Source organism: Corvus moneduloides, chromosome 20 (assembly GCF_009650955.1).
Source record: "Corvus moneduloides isolate bCorMon1 chromosome 20, bCorMon1.pri, whole genome shotgun sequence".
NCBI lineage: Eukaryota > Metazoa > Chordata > Aves > Passeriformes > Corvidae > Corvus > Corvus moneduloides.
In genome coordinates, this window is record NC_045495.1 from 974259 (window position 1) to 996735 (window position 22477).

Consider the following 22477-nt stretch of genomic DNA (forward strand, 5'->3'; position numbering starts at 1 on the left):
CCTGAGCTTCCGAGACCCTCTTGTCATTCACCCTGGGGCAGGCTGGAGACGTCGCGGGTCTGTCCTGGCCCAGCTTCCTGTTCCTCTGTACAGGAATGTGCCCCTCACTGCTGTCCTGCACACCCCTCCTGGCTTTGGGAGAGCAGGCACAGCCAGGGGCTTTCTCCTTGTATTGTTCCAGGTTAAAAAATAAGGACTTTGGCTGTGTTTTGGGAAGCTGATTAGCTTGGTTCCCCACTTTGGTCCATCCTGCTTCACCTGTAGAGCTGTACTGCATATCGACCTTGAACATGCCCTTGGAAACATTGGCTGTCACAATTTGATGTCCTGTTGGAGGACAAAGGTTTTCTGGTTGTATTTTGGACATAGCACAGGATAATTTCCTTTGAGAAGATGGTACAACATAGGTGAGGAATTGATGAACATGGTAATGGTCAGTTAATCTGTGTTCCCACTGAGTACTTCTGGCATGGCTTCCACTGTGAGGTCCCTGGGCAGAATGCCATCTCCCCCTTTCTTCCCCTCCCTTTTCTTTTTCCTCCCTCCCTCTCTTCCTGCACAAGGTGAAGTTTTGCCAGTAGCCTGTAGATTTAGGACCAGAGGCTTAATTGCTTCCCACTGGGGCCTTTGTCCCTCATTACTTGGGCATTGCAAAAATCCCCCCTCCCAGTCACACTGGGCAGTGCTCTCCATTTGTAGCCCTGAGATGTATTAATTTAAAAATAATTATCTTCATTTAAACTTACTAATGCAGTTTTTAAGCACTGCTGGACAGTAATCAGGCAGGCAGGTTGGATAAGTTGTCTGCACTCAGTGAACACTTAGAGTTACCTTCCTATCACACCGTACACGAAGAGCTGAAGCAACCAGGAGGGATTTAAATAGGCTTGCTCTGCTCCCCTCCTCTTGCCTGTGCTCCTGTAACCTGTAAAAGAGTTAACTGGAGCACAGGAGGTGGGAGCAGCCCTCAGGGATGTGATATAACTGGTTATAGCGAGGCTGTGGGGCCGGGAGCTATTCCTGGGCTCTGGAGGGGGGAAACACTGGCTCTGGTGAATTTTACTGTATCTTTTGATACGAAGCTTGAAGCCAGATTTTGCTCAAAAAACCTGCTGAGCTCTCACAGCTGAGGCTAATTTTCAGGCTTGGATCTCCCATTCAGGGAGCTCTGCATGGTGGTGCAGGTAAAGGTGTTGCTGTGCCTGGAGAGCTCAGGGCGCCTCCGAGGGGGCGTATGGGATGCTCCTGCCTGGACAGCAAACCCTTCTTTTGGGAAGGTCCCCTTTCTGGGGGGTGGCTGTGGCCCATGGCAGGCTGCCATCGCCTCACTGTACCTGTGGGGTGGGTGAGTGAGGGGCTGGTCCTCCCAGGGGGGCTAATGAGGGAGTTCAATCCGGTAGCAGTTGGGAAGATGGACCGGGAAGAGCTTTGCTTGGCCCCTGGCCAGGTTTGCTTGTGAAACTCCAAGGATGGTTTTGGCAATTGCTGCCAGTTCAATCTGTCTTGGAAAAATCACTTTGTGTGTTGTGCCTTCTGCTGATGCCACAGCCATCGAGGGAGGGAAATGCACCACCCCAAAAAATCCCCACCCTCCCAGCAGTAACAGCGGAACCCGGGGCAGCCGAAAGCCAGGAATACAGCAGGGACCAGGTTAACAGTTCAGTTTCCAAAGGGGTTGGGAGAATAGAACCCATCTGTATTTTCCCAGAAATGAGGGGAACTGATTTACCCCGCTGGGAATCTGTGCCGGTTGTTTGGATTAAAGAGCTCTTTCATTCCCACGTACCTTCTATAGCTCGAGCAGTTCTCACAGGATGACATGAGCTTACACAGGGGTCAGGCACAAGGTATTTGCACTGTTTAAGTCTTGCTGAAATCCTATTTTGAATACTTAAGCATGTTGTACGTGGCACGTAAAGCCGCGCTGCCTGTGCACGGGATTGAGCTCTGCTGGCTCTGGTGGAGCTTGGAGTCGGATCTTTGCTTCACATAGAACACAGCACCTCCATCACTTGTCAGCTATACAGAAATACCTGGAGGAGGGGATGGTTCTGGGGTGTTCTCTGTGAACAGAGTGTGGTTGGCAGTTTTCACTAAATACTGCCTTTTTCATCATGTCTTTGCATCACATTTCAGTTGAGTTTTTAATAGCTTTTTGGAACTTCCTAGGAGGATCCCAGCAGCAAAAAACTAAAAAAAAACCTGGAGAATTCTTATGGTGGCGTGCTCTGCCAAAGAAGCCTGGCTGTTCTGTTAACAAGATCGCTTCCCCTGTTACATTAATTATTGTTGTTTTTAATTAGAAGTAATGCTGTAGTTTGAATGTACAGCACAATGGGGTATAAAATGCAGCTCAGCACAGATACCAAAGCTGGTTTTTCCAATTATAAACCTATTTAGAAGGTGGATACTCTAGGAGTGATGAAATGCCAAACTGCAGATGAGGTGAGCAGGCTGGGATACGCGTGCACCCCTGCACATGCTGTCATACAAGAGAGAGGAGAGTGCTCTGGAAAACAGTTACATATGCATAATTAGTTTAATCTGAAATTAATGCTAATTTCAGTGATTTGCGATGCAGATTCACTATTAGTACTCTAGTCCACTTCCACCATGTTGAGAAGTTGAGGATGCAAAGCCGTGATGAATTCCACACAGGAGTGTGCCAGAGCCGAGTTCAGGCACAGGTTTCCAGGGTGTTCTTTGAGCTCCATGTGTTGGTTTTGTGTCTCTGTCTCCTGCTTTGGGATTTTACATGGATTTTACTTCCCAACATGGCCTGCCAGTGGCACACTCAGGCTCCTCTCTGTGCCAGCTGGGTGTCAGCATTCATTTGTTCCAACTTCACCATCCTGAGGCAGGGGACAGCTACAAGGCTGTGTAAAGAATGGTTGGGAAATGATACTAAAAGCCATTACCCTGAAGTCAAATATGTAACTTCTTTGTTGAATGTAGACAGGGCCTTGACTCATCTAGAAGGAATGGTAGATACTTACCGCTTGAGATTTTGAAATTCTGGGAATCCTGCAAAATATTTCATGAGCTTAAAATCCTCTTTGTTCATTTTTACTAGTCAGGATAATAAGACAGTTTTGGTGGGGAAGGAAAAACCACAAGAAGACAGTGAGCAGCGTTACTGTGTGAGTGTAAGGGATGTTCACAGGCTCAGAGCTGGAGCCTCCAACTCTGTAAAACCTCATTCCTTCATTTCACCCAAGTAGGTTGGGTTTAGCTCATGTTTGTATTGGTATGTTCAAGTGGGACAAGACTTCTGTTCCCAGAGACTGCATCTTCAGCCTGTTGTTTAGAGGAGATTTACCTGATACGCCCCAAACTGATCTAATTACAACCATAACCTTGCACAAAATGGCATAAGCTCGGCAGGCTTGCCTGGCTGAAGCTGGGAAGGTTTTCTTCCTGCTCCTGCACCTCCTGAAGTGTTTGCTCAGTTTCAGAGCACAAAGGCGATTATATTTTTCAAAAGCCAAGCCAATAAAGAGAACGTAACCTTGAATGTCTCCTCGCAGGGGTAGTCACATGTGTTTTGATTAACTCGGCACCAGCACCGTATACAAACAGAGCAATTCTGTGATGCTCACAATTAATGGCCTCGCACCAGGCTCGGATCTGCCTCTCCTGGCAATTCCTTCCGCAGCGAGAGAGAGACACCTTCAGTACACAAACCCTCCAAAACCAGCTCGTAGCCACAGTTTGCAGAGCTCTGCAGTAGCCAGGGATGGATATATTACACTGCAAATGAAATCTAAAGACACGGAGCTGGAAGTACTGCGGTTTCGGAGTGACCCAGACCTCTTGGAGTCATTAATAAAACATGGTCTTGTGATTGATTCACACAAATCGCTTCCTATTACCCAAACCCTGCCGTTCTACCCCGGGAGAGGGCAGATGGAGCTGCTGTCAGAGGATCCAAACCTGCCAGTGCTTCTGTGACTCCGTTGTTGTTTGGGGGTGTCCCTGTTGTGAGCAACCTCTAGAAAGCAGATTCTAAATTTACTCGCAGGAAAAGATAAAGATCCTCAGTGACTTTCACTGGAGGAACTTCAGACTGGCAGCATGTGCCCGAGTCCCCGGGCTGTGTGTCCAGTGCCTTGCTCCGCTCCCAGAGCCGCGTGCTCTGCGTGTTTCCCTGGGGAAGCCTTGCCCTGTCTCACCTGTTTGGCTGCTGAGCGAGGATGCGCAGGTTAGAGCAGAAGTCAGAGGCTGTTTCCAGCTGGTCCCAGTCCCACACGGTATCTAATCGATTGAAAAGTGGTGATGCCACACCAGCACAGACACGGCAGGTGTGGAGAGCAGCTCACCTGGCGGAGCGGCAGGGAGGGAAATGGGCGATTCCAGCCCCAGATTCCAGCTCCAGCGGCAGCTCCTGTGCCGGGGCTGGCCCGGGCTGAACCCCAGCTGAGCGTGGGTGGCTGTTGTGGCTCCGTGGTGAGGGGCTTCCCCTTCACCTGAGTGGGAACAGGCTGCTCCTGGTCCCACCTGCCCGTGTCCCACCTGCCTGTGTCCTGCAGCCACATCTCCAGGGCTGCTAGGGGTCTGTGGCTTGGGCCAGGTGAGGCCATGGTGCCATGTGCCACAGGTGGAAGGGAGGCAGCAAAACCTGCTGTTGAGGCACGTCGGGATCAGAGGGATCACAGCTCGGGCTGTGTATTTTCTGTTCTGGTGCTGGGGGGAGTGTGGTAACAAAGCAATTGAACCGTCTCTTCAGGGAAACGGGGATTGTAAGAGCAGACTTAATTTTGCGCTTTGCTTTGGTACCAAAGAGCGTATTTCTGAAACCGTTTCCCAGCTCGCAACACATCTCTAGGCATTAAAATGTTGTGAATTTGCTTGTCATTACCAATATTTTCTTTGACTGAAGCTATTGAAACAAAGTGGTCTTTTTTTTCCTATAACCTTCAATCTTGCTTCTAAAAGCAATAGCTCTCTTGTTTCTTTCTTGGTCAAATATAAAAATGATGATAATTTCAAATACTGCTTTAGAATAATTGCTTTCCTCCCTCTTTTATATGACAACAGAAGCTTGGCCTGATCTTAAATCAGATGCTGGCAGGCAGAGGGCTCTTGACAGCCCTGCAAAATCCTTTAGTTACAAGTCGGCTTTAGCCAATTCTTTATTTGTAAATGACAATTTTCTACAGAAAAATATATGCTTGGGCTTCAATTTCAGAGCCCTAGATTGCAGCCAGGAAAAAATAATTGAATTTTTACACATTTTTTTTTCCCTCCTCTCTTTTTCTTCCTAACTTAAAAAAAAAACCCAAACAGAAAAAGTGAGGCTGTGTAAGGTGTGATTGGAGCTGATTGAGGGGAATATCTGCCCTGGTTGATGTGCATGGCTGTGGGGGCAGGAGTGATGATTAGTTTGTTCTGTGCTGGGAGGATTTGGGGCCGCTCCAAGCTTTGTGTCCGATGCCTCGGTCCCGTGGAGGCTTCGCCCGTGGCCGCTGTGGGGTGGTGGGTCAGGGTCACCCTCGGTGTGGAGCAGGTCTGGGCTGTCCTCATGACCTCAGGAGCCCTCATTAAAGGCATCCTCAGAATCTTTAGTGAAGAAATAAGAAAGTGATAAAGCTTTCAGGCGCCAGGGTCGATCCCTGTGCCTCTGTTTGCTGGCCCATGTTTAACCAGGCAGGTCCTGGCTCTGGAGTTAGGGGCGTTTTTCCCTTCAGTCTCTGGAAGTTGGCTGCTTCACCCAGTTTCCAGAGAAAACGCGTTTCAATGCCCGGATTTGTTCCTGAGGCGTTTGTTGGTTTCCTGAGTTAGGCAGTGTTGACTCCAACACCTCTCCATGGTGGGTTGGCTGCTGCTGAGCTGTCTCCAGCTGTAGGGCTATGGCCTGCTCTGAGCTCTCCCCAGCCCCCTTCAGAGAATGCTGACAGCACTGTCCTGGATCTGGAGCCACAGTGGCCCATGAGGATCAGTGGTGTGGGATCAGCCCACCAAAGACACCTTGGGGTTTGTATCCCTGGGCTGATCCTGCCTGTCCTCGAGGGCTGCAGGTTATGGATGATGGGTTGTGCTGTGGTGCATTCTCCCTAGGGAATCCAGCACCATCCCTTTGCCTTGTTGGACCAAGCTCAGGCGCACCTGGGGCAGCAGGCAGTGCTGGGTGCTCAGCCGGGGTCAGAGGAATGCAGACAGGTTCCTGGAGGGGCTGATCCAGCCCTGGTGGACGGTGACTCCACAAGCACAGGCTGTGGTAGCTGGAGGATGCTGCGTTGGCAGCACTGGCTGTCTTTCACCATTTGATTATTTTAAAAGTAACTGTGCAAGTTCCTTTTAAACTGACCCATGGAAACTTAATAACACATCGCTTCAATTTGATGTAATTGCCTTTTGCCTGCCAAAGAGCATTCAGCCTGTCTGTAGGAAAAGGAGAGGGGCAAAGGCACCTCTCTTTTGAGACAGTAGCTATGAAGAGACAATGCTCGGACCCCTTTTTCACTTATATTTGCATTGAGAAGCACAATAAAAATCATTTATTAAAAAAAAATATCCGGGGGCTACAGTTGTTATTGAGAGCCTTTACTGAGCCATCTCTCAAATAAAAACGAAACAAGACAGAGAAAGAAGTATCTAATCAAATCGAATTGAAATTGCTTTTGTAGAGAAGTATTCTCATTATCTGGGTTAGGGATGGGATCTGAAGAATATTTCTTTTTTCCACATATTGTTTGAAATAATCTGGTTAAACCATATGCTTGTCTTGTAATTTCTTACAGATGGTCACAAGAACAAAGAAAATATTTGTAGGTGGATTATCGGCTAATACAGTAGTGGAAGACGTGAAGCAATACTTTGAACAGTTTGGCAAGGTAAGTTCTCCCCAAGTGAGCGCTACACAGTTCTTCTTTCGTCCTTTTCTTTTTAAAGTGTGTTTTCAAAAACAAAAGTGCATTGAGGACTGAGCTCAAAGAACACCAAGTTTTTGCTTTCTGTGTCATTTCTTGAAACCTCTGAAATTCCTTTTCTGTTTGTTGCTTGTGTGTGCACAACATTGCCAACACTGTTTATTTCCATTAAAGAAAAAAAGCATCGTTGGGAGGTGAATTTGTGTCTTCAGGAAGAATCTGACCCTTAGCTGAATGATTACACAGTTGTCTTCTCCATAAAATCAGCCTTCTGTTAGCCCCGATTCCAGTGGCAAAAAGGGCAGATAGACGTATTGGAGAGCTCATTAAGTTGTGAAAATGCCTGAAGGAACCACGTGAAAAGCAAGAGTAATGTGGAAGTCACTAGAATATCCACTTAATTTCTTACTAGAAAATCCTTCTGCAAGTATGTGTAGAATGCTGGCATCATTAAAAAAAAGAAAACAACAAAAAAACCCCACTAAAACCCCAAAACAAACAAGTTTATGCAGAGAAGGAGATCTGAACCTTGCCAGAATAGTCTTTGCTGTGATGTAACAGCTCAAACCCCACTGTCCAGGCTCTGGCTGGAGCTTAGTGAGACTGACTTCCACGGAGCTTCCTGGCTCCCCACGGCTTCTGGATGCTGGTTTGGGGCTGCTATGGGTGACGAGCTCACAGAGCTGCGGGCTCTGAGAGCAGTTTGTGTAGCACCTTCCAGGGGGACTCCTGCCAGCCCCACTGTCCACGGGACTCCATGGATTCCAGCTCCATGGATTCCAGCCCAACAGCTCGATTCCTGTCTTTTGGAGTGCAGCAATTGATGTTTTAGATGCAAGATTGTGTGAGGACACAGCGGGGTATCTCAGAGCAAAGCAGCCCCCATTCCTTGTAGTTAGTTTATGTTTCTTTCATCTGCCCTGAAAAGCCTGAGCCAGGCAGGATTTTGTTGAGGGCTGAGGAGGTGAGTTTATAAATGGTTCCTGTGCTGGATTGATAGTTGTTTTGCAAACCAGTCATTTTATTTTCAATAATAATCTTCGATTCCGGCAGGATGTTTACGGCCTGCTGAGCCTTTTATTAAAGGATTACACGAGCTTTTGGATGTTTCTTCTGTAGTTACTTCTAATTGCAGAACTCTACTAACCTGTATTTTTCAAGTTAATAATAGTTTCAATATAAGTGCTTTGCATATTGTCTGGATGTTGTCTTAATATAGTCATTTTAATTTCACCATCTGGTAGTTTCATGCTTGCAATTTTACAGTCCCTGAGAATGCAGCAGCCAGGCTGTGTCTTGGGAGTGACTGGGGATTCAGGATGCTTTGGTTCTGCTTTCATGCTCTGCCATTCTTGAGACAGCTTAGCAGAGGTTTGCCTTTCCAGAGGCACTACTTTGGAAAAATCAAGTGGTTTTTTTCAGGTGTCTTAATTTTTCAGGCTGAAAAATTAAGGAGCTGAAAATTGCACGAGTTGGGATCAAGACAGGAACCCATTCCTGTGTCAGCACAGCTGGGGATGTCCCGCTGAGGCTGTGTGAGCCAGGCACTAGAGCTCGGCTCCTGCAGGACTCGGGCTTGCAGGGCTTGGTCCCTGTCATTCCAGGTGACCTGTTTCACAGTCCCCCGTTCAGCCTGTGTAGAGTTTGGTGAAGCTGGTGGTGTTTGGGGCAGAGGCTGCTTGCCTGTGTGACTGTGACTCGACCTTGGTGCAGGTGTTTGGGTTCTCCCCACGGCAGTGCTCTTTATCAGCTGGGACAGTTTGGTTTTGGGGTGTTGGAGGTGATTCTCCCTGAGTCTCTGGTTGTCAGGAGATGCAGAGCTGGTTAATGACCCTTGGAAATGGGGAGTTGTGGCTCAGCTAGTTAGAAGACTCATTAACACACTGTGGACAGTGGGGTACTGCATTCAGATACAGTGAGCCAGGACTGGTGCTGCAGGACCTTGCAGGAGTCACATCCTTCTCCATCCCGCTTCCCTGCCCCTCCAGGACCTCCTTGCTCAGATCCCCAGCCCTCTGGGGCAGGGCGTGTGCTCAGCATGCAGCCTGGCTGTCCAGTCCAGCCATTACCATGCAAACAGTGATCCACATCGATTGGCAAGCTCTGCCGTTGCTTAGAGCTTCCTTAAAATAAAGCAAATTGCATTACATAATTAACGTGTGAGGAGCCGCCCGTGTTTGATAAGAGCATCTCAGGTGATTTGCTCTTTGAAATGCTGAGCTTATTTATTGGTGTGGAAAAAATTGCTTACCGACAGCTGCGATTCCTGAAATCCTGTTTGTACTTGCTGTGGAGGGGAGCTTTGCAGCCAGGGGAGGTTGTTTTGGTAACTAGAAGTAGTCCTCAGAACACAGGAGGTGGGGACAGCAGCCACCAGCTTTGGGCCCAGGCCAGCTTGCTGGTGTAACTGGAGTTGGCAGGAGAGGGATAAAGTGTTGAATTTGAAACTGCAGCTTTTTGAAAAGTTAATGCTGGAACCTTTGTCTCCAAGAAAAGGAAAAGCTTTAGTAAACCCTCTTGCCTTCTTCACCAGTGCAAGTGCCTGATGATACAGCACCAAAGTTTGTGGTAATAATAATTCCTGAAGTTTGGCTTGTGAGATTTCTCATAGGGATTATTTTTGCTTTCTGAAAAAGCCCAGGAGTCCCAGATTTCCTTTTGGGAAGGTGGGCATCCTTAGCTGCTGTAAGCTGGGAGGAAAACCAGGAAAAATTATCGAGTGAAGCCAAAAGCCATCACAGGATGAGCACGGAGCAGTGTAATGAACAGCCCTGTGACTGCTTAGAGCTGCTGAGGCTGGTCCTGTGCACTTGCAGTGGTTGTGGGACTCCCAGAGAGGCTTAGTGCAGTTTGGGTGCTGAGGAGGGGAAGCATTCTCCTTCCAGTCTTTTCAGGGAGCAGAATCTATGGAGGACCTGAGAAGGCTAAACTGGGAAAATGCCAAACTAAGCCATAAGCATTTACAATCAGAAGAAGGGGGGAAAAAAAAAAAAAAAGCCATTGTGTTACTCCCTGATCCTGACAGTCTCATGCAGTTGTTTGTGGGATCCTCTCCTGTTTCAGTCAAAGATGTTTCAGACATTCTTACAAACAAAATAAATTCACTGTCCATGTTGACCCGTCTGGGCTCTGCAGCATCGCCCTTGTGCTGGGTGTGAAAAGCTGCTGAGGCCAGGCTTTAAAAGAATTTAAATGAGAAGCGTTAGGGCTGAGGAGATCCAGGGGGAGCGGTGGGGCTGGCATTCCTCCCCTCTGGAGAGGCCATGGTGCTGCCCTGAGCCGTGGGCAGTGCTGGGGCTGCAGGTCTGCTTGTTTTCTGGAAGGGGTAGAAAGTGTGGAGCTCTGAGATCGGGACATGTCGGAGCATTTAAGGCATCAGGCATCGTTTAAAAAAGGAAAAAGCCACAACAGACTCCTAAAGCCTCACCTGGAGTTCTGTGAGCAGCAGAGGAGAGCTGTGAGTGCTCGTGAGTTGCACTTCTCAGGACCTGCAGGCGCTAGCCATGAGGGCAGGGAGGGCTCGTGTTTCCCAGGTGCTGCTCCCTGCCCAGAGCTCCTGTGAGAGCAGCCCGGGCCTTCGCTTGCGCTTTGCAATTATACTTCACATGGCGAACTGTGTAATTAGTTTGGAAGACTTATGCCTAGTCATTGGTTTATCCTAATCGGCTTTGGCTTTTCCCAACAACAAAGTGAGCTTATTTTCCTAAGCTGAAACAACTCTGCTCCCTTTGTTCCTCTCTTTTATTGTCTCATTCCTTTCATTCTGTTTTACTGCCAAAGTTTTGTTTCATTAGGCCTACAAGTCATTTCCAATCCAGTGGGCTGCTACAATAAGGCCTTTATAACTCAGCTGCCCTGGTTCCCATGTCCCTTCTGGTCCAGAGCCAGGACTTGCTGTTTGACATGGGATTTTAACCCTTTGGCTGCCCCAGCTGCTGGCTCCCCCTTGGTGGGGCTGAGCCAGGCTGGAGATGGGGCTGGCGGGACCACACTGATCTCATGGATCCCAATGATTGCATGCGGCCATTAATTGATGGGATAATGGGCTCCAGGTAGCACGTTCAGGCCCAATTATGGAAAGAGAATTCTGAGTAAAAACCTTCTTACTGTAGTGAGTCGTGGTGGGAACAGTCCTTGGAATGAAGAGGCCGCTGTGTCCTTCTAACAGGGTGGGAACAGAGTTCTGGTGAAGGTATGTTCCAGTTGTCCCGAGCTATTAGATCAGCCCATCTAGGACCGTTCTTGTATGTTTTCTTGTGTAGCAGAGAACACAAATTTAAATTTATCCTTTTTTGAATCAGAGTGGTGATGTTTGAAGGAGATCTGTGAAGTGGTTTTGTGAAAAAACAATACTTTTCCATAATGCTATTTCAGACTGCTGGAAGAGCAGTCAGTGCTGGTGGCCCCAGATGTTTTGCTTTCAATCTGACAGCATTGGCTCTTCAATTTTCCTTTCACAGTAATCCTAAAGTGACTTTCAGGAGAGGGGGCTCTGGCACTTTTTTTATTTTAAATTTCCAGATGAAATTGGACCAGACCAGTATGCATTAATTTTGATTTCTGTCCTGGCTTGCCACTAGGTCTCTCAGACCTACCGTAGACCTGTTTCAGCTTCACTTGGAATATGTTGTTTCCTCAGGAATGGCTTTTAAGATTGGAAATTTTGAGACAAGACAGGATTTCTGAATTACCTCTGTGGATCTGAAATGTTTTGTGCAGTCACTTGTTATTTCCTGTGAGACGCAGAGCAGATCAGTGGAATAATAATAATAATATCTGGATTCTGAGTTGGTTTGTTTTCTTTTTTTTCGATGAAACTGTTGAGCTTTTGAAAACGTGTAATTTTCTCATCTCTTCCTTCTGTAGCCTTAGTGTCTTAGTCAAGTGAGAGAAGGTACCTTCTCACACCTGTCCTGGCTCCAGGCATGCCTCCATGGCCCCGTGGTGCTGCCTCACAAGGAGCTAAAGCTGGAAGCTCTGAACAGCAAAGCGTGAGAATGAGAATTTCCTCCTTCGGTTGTACCATGCCCTGCATTATAACACAGACCCTGGTGCAAATAACAACCAGTTAACCTTTGAAAAAATAACCTTTGTAATGAAGTCCCTCTGCTTTCTCTGTGTTAAGTGTGTCAGGAGGGGAGGAGGTGGGATCCACACGAGGATTTCAGCCTAATCGGATGGTTTACATAAATCGCTTCCTCCGTGCTCTCCTCCCTGACAGCTGTGAAAATATAAATCAGGAAAACAGGAGAGAAAACTCCTCCTTGTTTGGCCAGGCTGTCTGGGTGTGAACGAGTTAATGCACTGCTGTGGTATTAAGCACTCCAGTGGTTTACTTGTCCCTGAGACCTCGAGTATGGCCTCTGAAGATGTTTTTACAATAAAGTTGTTAGCATGAGAAAAGGTGGTTTTCTCACCATGGGTTCATTTTGGGGGGATTTGGAAGTCTGTGTGGAGCTGGGGCTAAGGCCAGAGTCAGGAGGTGCAAGGAATTCTGCTTGTATGAAAGTGAAAGCTTAGTTAATTTAGCCTTGGCAGAGAGTTTGGATTGTATTGTCACCTCAGTTGGACATTGATATGTAGATTTAACGGTCAATAGGAGACATGGATGGGCTGTCCTTAAAGCATTTGCTTTGCAGAAAAGTCATTTTTTGGTTTGACAGATTGTTAGCCTTTCACATTTTTCAGCACTGTATTTCCCAGTTCAGTACTTGGGGATTGGTTATGTTTTATGAAATGAAGGGACAAATTTGGACTCTTACTTACATTGTAGTCTCTAATAGCCAGAGTTCCCAAAACATTTGTAATAATGCAGTAAAACAGAGAATGTGATGGCTTTTTTTTGCCTACTGCTGCTGTCAGTGTTCTCCTCCAGAGCAACTCCAAGCTCCAGGCCTGCTGTGGAACAGCTCAGAGCTCGTCCTGTTCTTGTTTCTAAGTTATCTGCGTGCACCTTGGCAGAAGTTGCATAATTTGAATTGCTCATCTCCTTAAAACAGAACCAGCAATAAACAGGCACGTCATTGTTTGCAGCTCCTGATAAGTTTGGGACAAGGAAAAGCAGAGATTTTGGGGGCTGTTCTGTTACAGGAGCACGGAGCAGCATCCACCTCCTACACACCGCTGCCTCTGCCCTGTGCTTGTGCTTTATAATTTCAGTGCTTCCACATTTCCTTATTTCCATGTTATGTCCATGATGTGCCAAAGGATAATGAATGTTCCTTTAAATTTTAGCTTTGGCATGTGACAAGGGATCTGGGATATAGGGGTCCCTCATGGCCTAAAGCACTTTTTATTATTTCTTCTCCCTCCTACACATGCGCTTTTTTTTTTTTTTTTTTTTTTTTAAACAAACTGAGAAACTTGATCATTGCTTGCAAAGCAGCCACTGTTTTTATCCTGCCAGTGAGAAGCTGTACACAGGAAGTCAGTTTTTAGGTGGTCTGTAATAAGCCACATGCTTTGTGGAAGTGGTTTTGTTATAAATTAGATGTTGGTTTCTACCTGGGTTTTATGAAAAGAGGAAATGTTAAGGCGGGATTTGTGGGCACGAAGGCGGTATCAGAGCCTAGCAGAAGTCTGAAGTACAGTTTTATTTCCTTTTCTCCTCTGGTTGATGAGGTGCTGAGGAGGCTTCGTGCTGTAGCACTGCAGCCCGTGGGAGATGAGTGAAATCAATCATTATTCAGGGGCTGTGTTTGGGGAGAGAGAAGTTATATGAAAATATTCAGGTTTCCTCCTCCAGCATGCATGTGATTTTTTTTTTTTGGTGTGTGTCTTTTTGTCAGTTTTACAACTGAGCCAAACCCGTGGAAATTATCTATATCCTTTCTGAGACCCCAAGGAAGTCAATTTTGTTTTTCACCCCCGCTTTTATTTTATACAAATGCAATAGGCTATATAAAACCCCTAACAAAATGAGTTAATCCTGTTTGGTAACATCTTTACATTATCCCTGGAGCATTCTTGGATTCAGCCCCAGTGAGTGGGGTTGTAGAAGCAGAACTTCCCTGGGAGGAGATGATTTGGGTTTGCAGTGCTGTGGTGGCATCTCCAAGCCCTGTTTGGTCCCGTGGGTCTGGCTGCAGCTCTGCCCCAGCAAGCTGGGTTGAAAGCAGAAGATGGTGGTGTTAATCCCCAGCACTAGGAACCAGGTAAAATATCTGATGGACATTTTCAATATCTGCTGTGAAATTGCATCAGATTCCACTTTGGCACTTGTCTGGAAGCGCGGCCTCCTGGGTACTCCAGAAGTTATTTATAGGTGTAGGTGCTGCTCCTGCCATCCCTCCAGGGCACTTCTGATCTTTGAGGAGCTGCAGCTGAGGGGGCCCAAAGCTTGGCTTTGGGAAAACTCATGTTTTAGCACTGGTTCTCTAATGAAGAAACAGCAGCAGTTATTTAAACTTGGTGTGGTGTAATTGAAACCCATCCTCTCCTTCCTGCTCGCAGGTGTGGGGGAGGCTCACGGCCAAAATGAGCTGGTTAAAACATAATTGATTGGGGAGTCAGCGTTTGATCAGTGCCATCATCCCACATAATGGATACCCCGGCACTGAGTGATGGGATGGGAAACGTGAGCGGGTTTTAAATGCGGCTCCGAGGCTGGGCCACAAAGAAAAGGGCTTTTTAAAGTGCCCAGGAAGAACTTCATAGAAATTGTTCCAAATGTGGAGAAGAGCACATGTTAGTGGGAGCAGATGTAATAACACTTTTTCCACATGGAAATGAATGGCCATATTGGTCAGTCCTAGAGATGAAATATCTGAGTTTTGCTCACTCATGGAATAGCGAGGTGAGACCAGTTTAATTAAAGTGAAGTTAATTCTGCAGGAGTAGAATATGAAATTCATTTGACATCCAGTGTACACGTCTAACTCTGTTAGGAATACTTAATATGTTTTTTTCTTGGGGGGAAAAAAAAAGTGCCTGCACGTATTTGGGTAGAAATGGAGTGGTGGCCAAGCATGAATCACGTCAGTCCTATCAATAATTACCAGTCCTGGTACCTGCCAGCCCAGAGAGGGAGAGAGTGGTACAGTATATGTATTTATAAATATAACTGCAGAAACGGGGACAAGGGCAAAGTAGCTCAAATGAAGAGCCAATTAAGATAATCTAAGCAGAATGAGGATTAACTGCCTCTTAATCTGAAGGGTACCTAAAATGCATGTGGCCAGTTTAGGTCAAACAAGTGTTGTCTGTGTCAGGGACATCCACAAGGGGTTTGGGGTGAACAGGAATGAACATGGAGTGTTCACCCCAGTGCCCAGTGGTGTCAGAATGGTTCTGAGGGGTCCTGCTGGCAGCGTGTGCACGGAATGAGCCTCTGTGCTGTGGTGTCACCTCCGCAGGAGTTCGGAGGAGTACTGGATGTGTCATAAAGAAATGATTGCTGGTATAAGGGGAGTTAACATCTTGCAGTTTTTCTTTCCCAGAAAGTGGAAAGCACTCACAAGTCTTGTCAGGGAAGAAGCTGCTCTGTTTTTTCTTTTTAAAAAACAGTTTTAAACCCATTTTATTTAACCATTTAGCCCTTGTTCCATTTGCTGCTGCTCCAGGTGAGGCACCTGCAATGTACGTGGTGGGGAAAGGGATGCACATTTGCGCCTCTATTCCAGGAGATTGATTTTAAATTCCAGCAAACACGAGCATGTGCAGGATTGCACTGGGAGCATCCGTTTATTCTACCACTGGCCTGACAGGGTGTGGTGGGTGTGTGTTACCTGGGGCTGTTGGCTCGTGCTGGGTGTTTTTTTGGGAGGCAGGGGGTGCCTGGACCCCACTGGCTGTGCCGCCTTTGCGGGGCAGTTGCCGTGTGAGTGGTGGCTCTGCAGGTGAAGGTGCCTGTGTTGACTCTCTCACTCTGCCGAGTGGTTTAGCGAGTTCAGATCTGTGCCATGTTAATTGTCAGGACTGGGAGGGTGGGAGCAGATTTCACCGGGGGCAATGGAAGAGATCCAATGAATTTCCACTCTGTTTCACTGCTTGGCAAACCAGCACTTACTGTCACTTTGCATAAATAGGTTTATTTCAGAGGGTCAGCCGGCACCACTCCCCCCTTCCCCTGCCGGCCCACCCTCCCCTGAAGGAGAGGAGGCCGACGAGCATTTAATTTCCCCAGCAGCAGGTGCTTGTCATCCATCTGAAGAAAGCTGCCAACATCTGGTGCAATTGCCTCGGCAAACGCAGTAACAAGGCGCCTGCAGTTCAAACGCAGAGAGAGCATTGCCTCTTTAATGATAACAAGCTGTTGGCTTCCCCTCTGAGATGAATTCATCTCACAGATGTTTGTCTAGTTTTGGCAATCTTATCACTATAGCTTTGGTGATTATGCTCAACTGGAGACTATTACTATAAAAGAAGTTTGAACTTGTTCCATTTTTGCATTATTTATTTATTTAGCTATTTATTTCTCTGCTTTCTGGATATAATTTGTATCAACAACTGTACTGTTGGTCCCATTACCCAAGTACCCTCACGCTTTTTATTGCATCTGCTGAACAGTAGCTTGCTACTTGACTCCCACTGCTGGCAAATGTCTTTCAGCCACGCTGACGTTTTTAACATTCCCCATCAACAGCTTTGTGGTTTGAACCCTCTATTTAACACTACATTTTCTGGGATTACTTGGTGCTCACTCTGTCTGTTCTCTCTAATAACTGCAATATACTCACTATTTCTGCAAAGCGTGAGGTGCCAAGAATATTCTGGATATTCTGTTTGGACGGCAGCGCTCTGGTGACCTTGGCAGGGCTTTGTAATGACAACACACGACCGTCTTCATTGTTGGATCTTAAACGTTTCCAGCCTCAGCGTGATCCTACGGAACATGGGGACCTGCAGGCTGAGGGCTGCAGTGCCTTTTGCTCTTGTTTGCTTCTCTAACATGCCTGTTTTTGTTAAGGAGACAATTTCTCCCCGAACATGTGGAATTTAATTCTGGTAAATAGGATTTATTTTTGGAAATGTGCTTGTGAATAGGTGACTCATGCCTGAATGAAGATGTGTCACTGTTGGTGGGGATACCACGTATATAATTTCTTAGGCTATAAATAGATGCCAGTCCAAGTACTGGTGACATGGTGATGCTTCGCACCGACTCGTTAGCTCAGCCTGGCTGCTGAGGAGAGTGTTTAGAGTGTCAGTCTCTCCTTCTGGAGCAACAATTTCTGCTGATGCTTATGGAATAACATCAATAGATTTGTGAAATCCTGGGAGCACTTTAATTGGCACAACAGAAATCAGGGTCGAGGCACGTTCCTGTGGTGCCATCATGGGGTGTACTCATGTTTCTTCTCTCATTGCAGAGGTGGAAAAACTGAGAATTGGGGTGTTGGGTGCTTGTCAAAGGCCAAGTGTACCACCTGCAGGGTCCTGAAACTCAGAAACTGGGTTTGCTCGTTTGTTTCTGTTGCTGAGGGGATTTTAAGATAAACACACAGGATCAGAGCTCACTCCCATTTTCAGATCTTGGAAGTAGCAGTTCCTTTTTCCTGTTGTTGGTGCTAAACCGTGGTTCCATGTTGTTGATGTTTGCTCAACACCACTTAGCCACCAACACAGCACATATGGTTTAATGGCTGTCTTTTTTTTCTGCTTCTGCTGTAGTTAGAGTATTATTAAAAATCCATTAAATTTTGATGTACATCATAAAATATGTGCTCCTGTGAATGCGAGTGCAGATAATTATTTCTGATGAATAAACCAAAAGGACAAGTATGTAAGAAGTTCGTCCTGCAGCTTTCAATTTTCATTATATACATCTCCTGCAGAGGCAATCGTTGTGATGTTGCAGCTGGTTACTTCCGTGGCCTGGCTCTCCCCAGAGATGGATGATGACAGTGCAAACTTGAACTTGCACAAGTGCCAGTGTTTTTGTGGGCATATTTGTAGGTAAATGGTTAAGCAGGGGAGGTAACCCTCGGGAAGGCAGAGAGGGTGTGCAGAGTCTGCAACACAGCAGCGACTTTCTCCGTGTTGGTTCATTGTGCCTGGGCTTTGTGGATTCCCAGAAAGTAACCCAATTATTTCTCATTAAAGTAACTCAGAAATGAAGCAACAAGCAAGGTGTCATTGCTAAAACACCACCAGGAAGCCAGGCAAGCTCTTCTTGGTGTCCAGGGCCTGAAGCAGGCGAGGGAATCATTAAAAATAATGCATTATAGTGTCCATAAAGTTTCCTGCAGTATATAATGGCCCACAGGGGCCTCACCTAGTTTTCCATGTATGATATGGTTACAGCATCTCATTAACTTTCCCATAACACCAAATACACTTCTCTTGAACACCCCCTTCAGGCTTCACAGGTTTTGCCAAGTATTTCCTAACAAGCAGGAACTTCAATATTTATCATGCTTGCCTTTTATCCCCACCGGGTTAAAGAAGTGGCTGGCCTCTCTCCTGCCCCTTTAACTTCCTATTCCTGAATGCTCTGGGCAAACCCAGCTCTGGCAGGGTCCAGTCCCCTCACTGAGAGGACTTCCCTCAGTTTTCCCAACTCTGGTTTTAAGAGTCGCCCCTGGTATTTCTTCTGTTTAACTGCATGCCTGCACTCAGGGATTAGTCTTGGTGTAGCACATAAACTCTTGCAGAGACCTTGTGTTGGAGTGAAAGCTCCTCTGGACTCAGGCCCAGAGGGAAGCCAAAGCACAGGGGTTGAATTAAAACCTTTGGACAAGCTGAGATACATGAAGCCACACCAAAGTGAAATAGAAATACAGATTTTTAACTTTTAGTAGAAATACATGCTAAGTGCCTTAAAAAGTGCCTTAAACATTAAAAAGCTGCAGCAGAGACCTTAAAACATAGCTCTTCCTGCAGCAGTGTTACTTTCTCACAGAATTCTTTTACTTTAGACAAAACATAGATAGAATTATACTGTTCACATTTTTTAGATAGAATGTTCACGTAAACAATAAAAACTGATAGAAACTGTATGTGCAAATCTGTGTAATACCTGTGTAACACTGGTGTAAGACTTAAAATTGTTAGAATTAGACCAGGATAGGTTAGGAAAAGGAAAACTGGAATCGTGTGTTAATCTTATTGGTCAATTAACAAATATAATCCACACTTCCGTAAGAAAAGGATTAGATAATAGAAGAAACTAGAATTAGAAGAAGCAGCTGTTTTCTGCCTGCTGTTGCTGCTCGGCCTGATCATGTAACCCCCTTGAACTCTGCCTTCAAGAAAGCTGTGAGACTATGAAACAAAGAATTCAGCAGCCTCCTCTGCTCTCTTACTCTGGTCTGAGAAGGAAGGGTATCAAAAGCTCAACAACCTTGGTCTTGGAAGCAGCACACAGCCCTTAGCTATCCCAAATGAGAAAGCCAACTAAGTCCTAAAGATCCTTTGTACCTATGGTTTCTTTGCACCTGGATGTTAGTGCTAAAACTGCTCAGGCCTTGATGTGCTGTGTGTGGTGACTTGGTTGCTTTTTGCCCTGGAAAGGCTCCTTTGGGGCTGGGCACTGCTGCTGGTTTAGCTGAGTTCAGGGAGGTTGGTCCTGGGGGAAGATGATGTTTTGAGCTGACGTGGCCATCGGATGAGCTCAGGGATAAAGGGAAGGATGGAGTTATGCTTGTGCTGGGTTTAGGAGTTCAGCTCTGTGGACGTGGCACTGATTTGCTGTGTTATTTTGGTCTTATTCAGGTCTCTGTCCAAAATCTGGGACTAATAGTGTGGCTTTCCTCTTGCTGCTGTAACTGCAGGCTGTTCCGAGGGGGTTGAGCTGGCTGCGTGCAGCACCTTGCCACGACCTTGATCAAAGTCACAGAGCTGCTTTGAGACCAAATGATGACAAATAAATTCACCTTCATACAGTTTAGTCTAGCTGGCTTTGTTCCTTCATCCCTGATCTTCCCTGTGAAGGGTTCTGTTTACTTTCCCTGAAATGGAAGAGGCCCTGCTACACAGTCCTCTTTCAAAAATAAACCTCTGAAAAGGAAAACAAGAGAAGGAACAAAAATCAGACATTGTCCAATTATACAGAGCAGATCCTGATTCTGTGTTCCAGGCAGCTTGAGCCAGAGGTTTGTTTAAGTGTAACACGAATTCTACCATTTTTGGATGGTTTGAAACTCTCCTCTTCTCCCTCTTGTACTTTCAGAAAACAATCAAAAAAGAGAACTGCCCATCCTGTCAAAAAGAAGAGCGGCAGAGATTCAATACTCAGGATGGCAAAAGCAGATGAAGGGACACAAACACTTCCCACCTTCATGCTCTGCCTCCCTGAGAGTGGCCTTGGACTGTGGGGTCCCTGTGCCAGCCAGGCTTAAATGCCTTGGTGGCATCAGCATCTTTAGCAGTTTGCAGTCATGTTTCTGAAGTAAAAAAGCACTAAATGTTGCCTGTTCCCACCCTCAGAAGGGCTGAGAGGGATAACTGAAAACCTCTGTAATGCCAGAACTGCACTGTGTTCATCAATAATTAGGATAGGGGTTCCTGGTGGGAAGTAAGTTTTGTGCTTGGTTGGCTTGCAGGTCCTGTTTTCCATTTCTTTTCTGTTTAAGTGGAGAGGTTTATATACTGTTCCTTGACCTAAAAACTTGCTCTGTAAAAGGTACAGAAGGTGCAGGCTGAGATAATGCGTCTTTTGGGACTGGAGGTTCACTTTTGCCCTCTGTTTACACGGTGTAAATCAAACTGGAGTAGAGCTGTGCAAACAGGCCAGGGCAGCTTGTGCATCAGGGGCTGTTCAGCCCTGTCACGGTGGTAATGCTGGGTGAAAATGCTACTGCCTGGGCCAGTTTTGTCTTGGCCTTTGGGGATCAGGGAAGGGCTCTAAAAATAAAAGAATCTGAGGTAATTGGAGCTGGTCTGCACACACAGGGTGTGAGTGAACGTATTCCATGTGTCAGCAGCACTGGAGCTGTGCTTATTCACATGAGCTGTGAGTCGGACACTTGGTTTTGAACAGTGTGGGCTGGGAACAGTATCTTTAGGAAGAAATTCTTCACTGCGAGGGTGGGGAGGCCCTGGTACAGGGTGCCTTGTCCCTGGAAGTGTGCAAGGCTGGGTTGGGTAGGGCTTGGAGCGACCTGGGGTAGTGGAAGGTGTCCCTGCCCATCGTGGGGAGTGGAACTGGATCTTTAAGGTCCCTTCCAACCCAAACCATTCCATGGTTGTGTCCCCACTGCATGAAGGGTCTGCATGTGCTCTTCGGTGTCCCGTTCTCTGACTCTTGTGGCCTCTCCAAGCAGGGTTGGAGTGTTGGTGCTGTGAGCCACAGCCCCGCCAGCGTGTGCAGCCTCCTGTGTGCTACAGCCCGGGCAGGAATCCCTTCCCTTGCTCAGAGTGCTGCTGAAATATTAATGCAGAACAAATCATCCGGTTTAAACCGAACATCAGGTGGCGGAGGGAGCAGTGGGGTATGATGCTCGCCGTGGTTTGTACAGGGAAATGTGCCTCCACTGCTGCTGGATCCTCCTGGCACAGTGCCCTGAGCCAGGTGGGGAGGTGGAGGAAATGTAATAACCTGGTCCTCTTAAGTGCTGGGAGTTTGGGTCCTTAATCCTGCGCTAGGCTCCTAGGAGCTAAGGTGAAATGAGTAAAGGAGCGTTGCTATTTTGCATCATCTGTGAGTGATTGGGAGGGTACTTGGAAAAAGTTAACTGCTCTTGGGACTTTCTCAGACTGGCTGTTTAAATCAGTTATTTTTCCCAAATGCTAAATCTAGGAGACTTCCTCAGCAGCCCAGTGGTAATAATAATACTTATATAGCACTTTACATATTCCAAGTGCTGTCCAAAAAGCTGATCTGTCTTGTCTGCAGTGATGTGTAGTTAAACTTGAAGGATATTGGCCTGAATTTGTAGTTGTTTATCAGCTGTGTATCTGTGGGTGAATTTACTTTTCTGATGGTTTGTACCCTGTGAGTAAATTCATTTCTCCTGTGGATCTTGACATTAATTCTAGTCTTTCGTCTGGGTAGTGGAGATGATCTTTAAGAAGAGCAGAGAAGAAAGATGTCTTTCTGGCTATTGCACTGCAAAAAAAGATGAGCACAGCTTTAGAGAAGTATTTCAGCCTAATGCATAAATTAATTTAGACCCCTAGAAGGAGTGTGGTTTTTCCCTGGGGAATGACCTGGCTGCCACGTGGCACACGGATGGCCATTGCCTCTCTTACATAATCTCTCCAAGGGTTTGCTGTTCTTTAAAGGTGTTTCCAGGGGGCATTAGGTGCGGGCAGAGGGAGCAGGTTTGCACACCTGCCTGCAATTAAGGAGTTTGTTTTTATTCCCCTTGATGGTTTATGACAGTCCCAAGGACAGTCTGTACCGTGTGGAGTTGTCCCTCAGCCAAGCGTGTAGTGCTGGAGAGGGGGAAGTGCTCCACACCCAGCCCTGTGTCCCCTTCTCGGTGTCACCTCGGGCAGGTGGGAGCCCAGGATGTGGGAACCAAGTGGAGCTGAGGGCTGACACGGGCAGGATACGGAATGTGGAGGCACAGGGCCTGGGTGAGGGCTTGTGGGAGACTGGAGAAGGAAAATATCCTCGGTGAAAGGGGCCAGGGAGAGAGCCAAGTTCCTCGAAAGAGGACCTTGCAAGGAACGCGCAGATGACATGAAAAAGTAATTAAAAGGAAAGCCCTAATGGGACGTTA

At 46.7% G+C, this 22477-nt stretch overlaps 1 protein-coding gene across 16 annotated transcripts in view; it reads left to right on the top strand.

The window, feature by feature from the left end:
* The window catches only part of MSI2 (musashi RNA binding protein 2), a 213690-nt gene that overhangs the window by 67824 nt on the left and 123389 nt on the right, over positions 1-22477 (top strand). For all 16 annotated transcript variants that reach the window (XM_032130317.1, XM_032130318.1, XM_032130323.1 and 13 more), the window contains one exon: positions 6741-6833. In XM_032130317.1, the coding sequence (XP_031986208.1) occupies positions 6741-6833 (93 nt within the window). The remainder of the gene's footprint in view (positions 1-6740; positions 6834-22477) is intronic.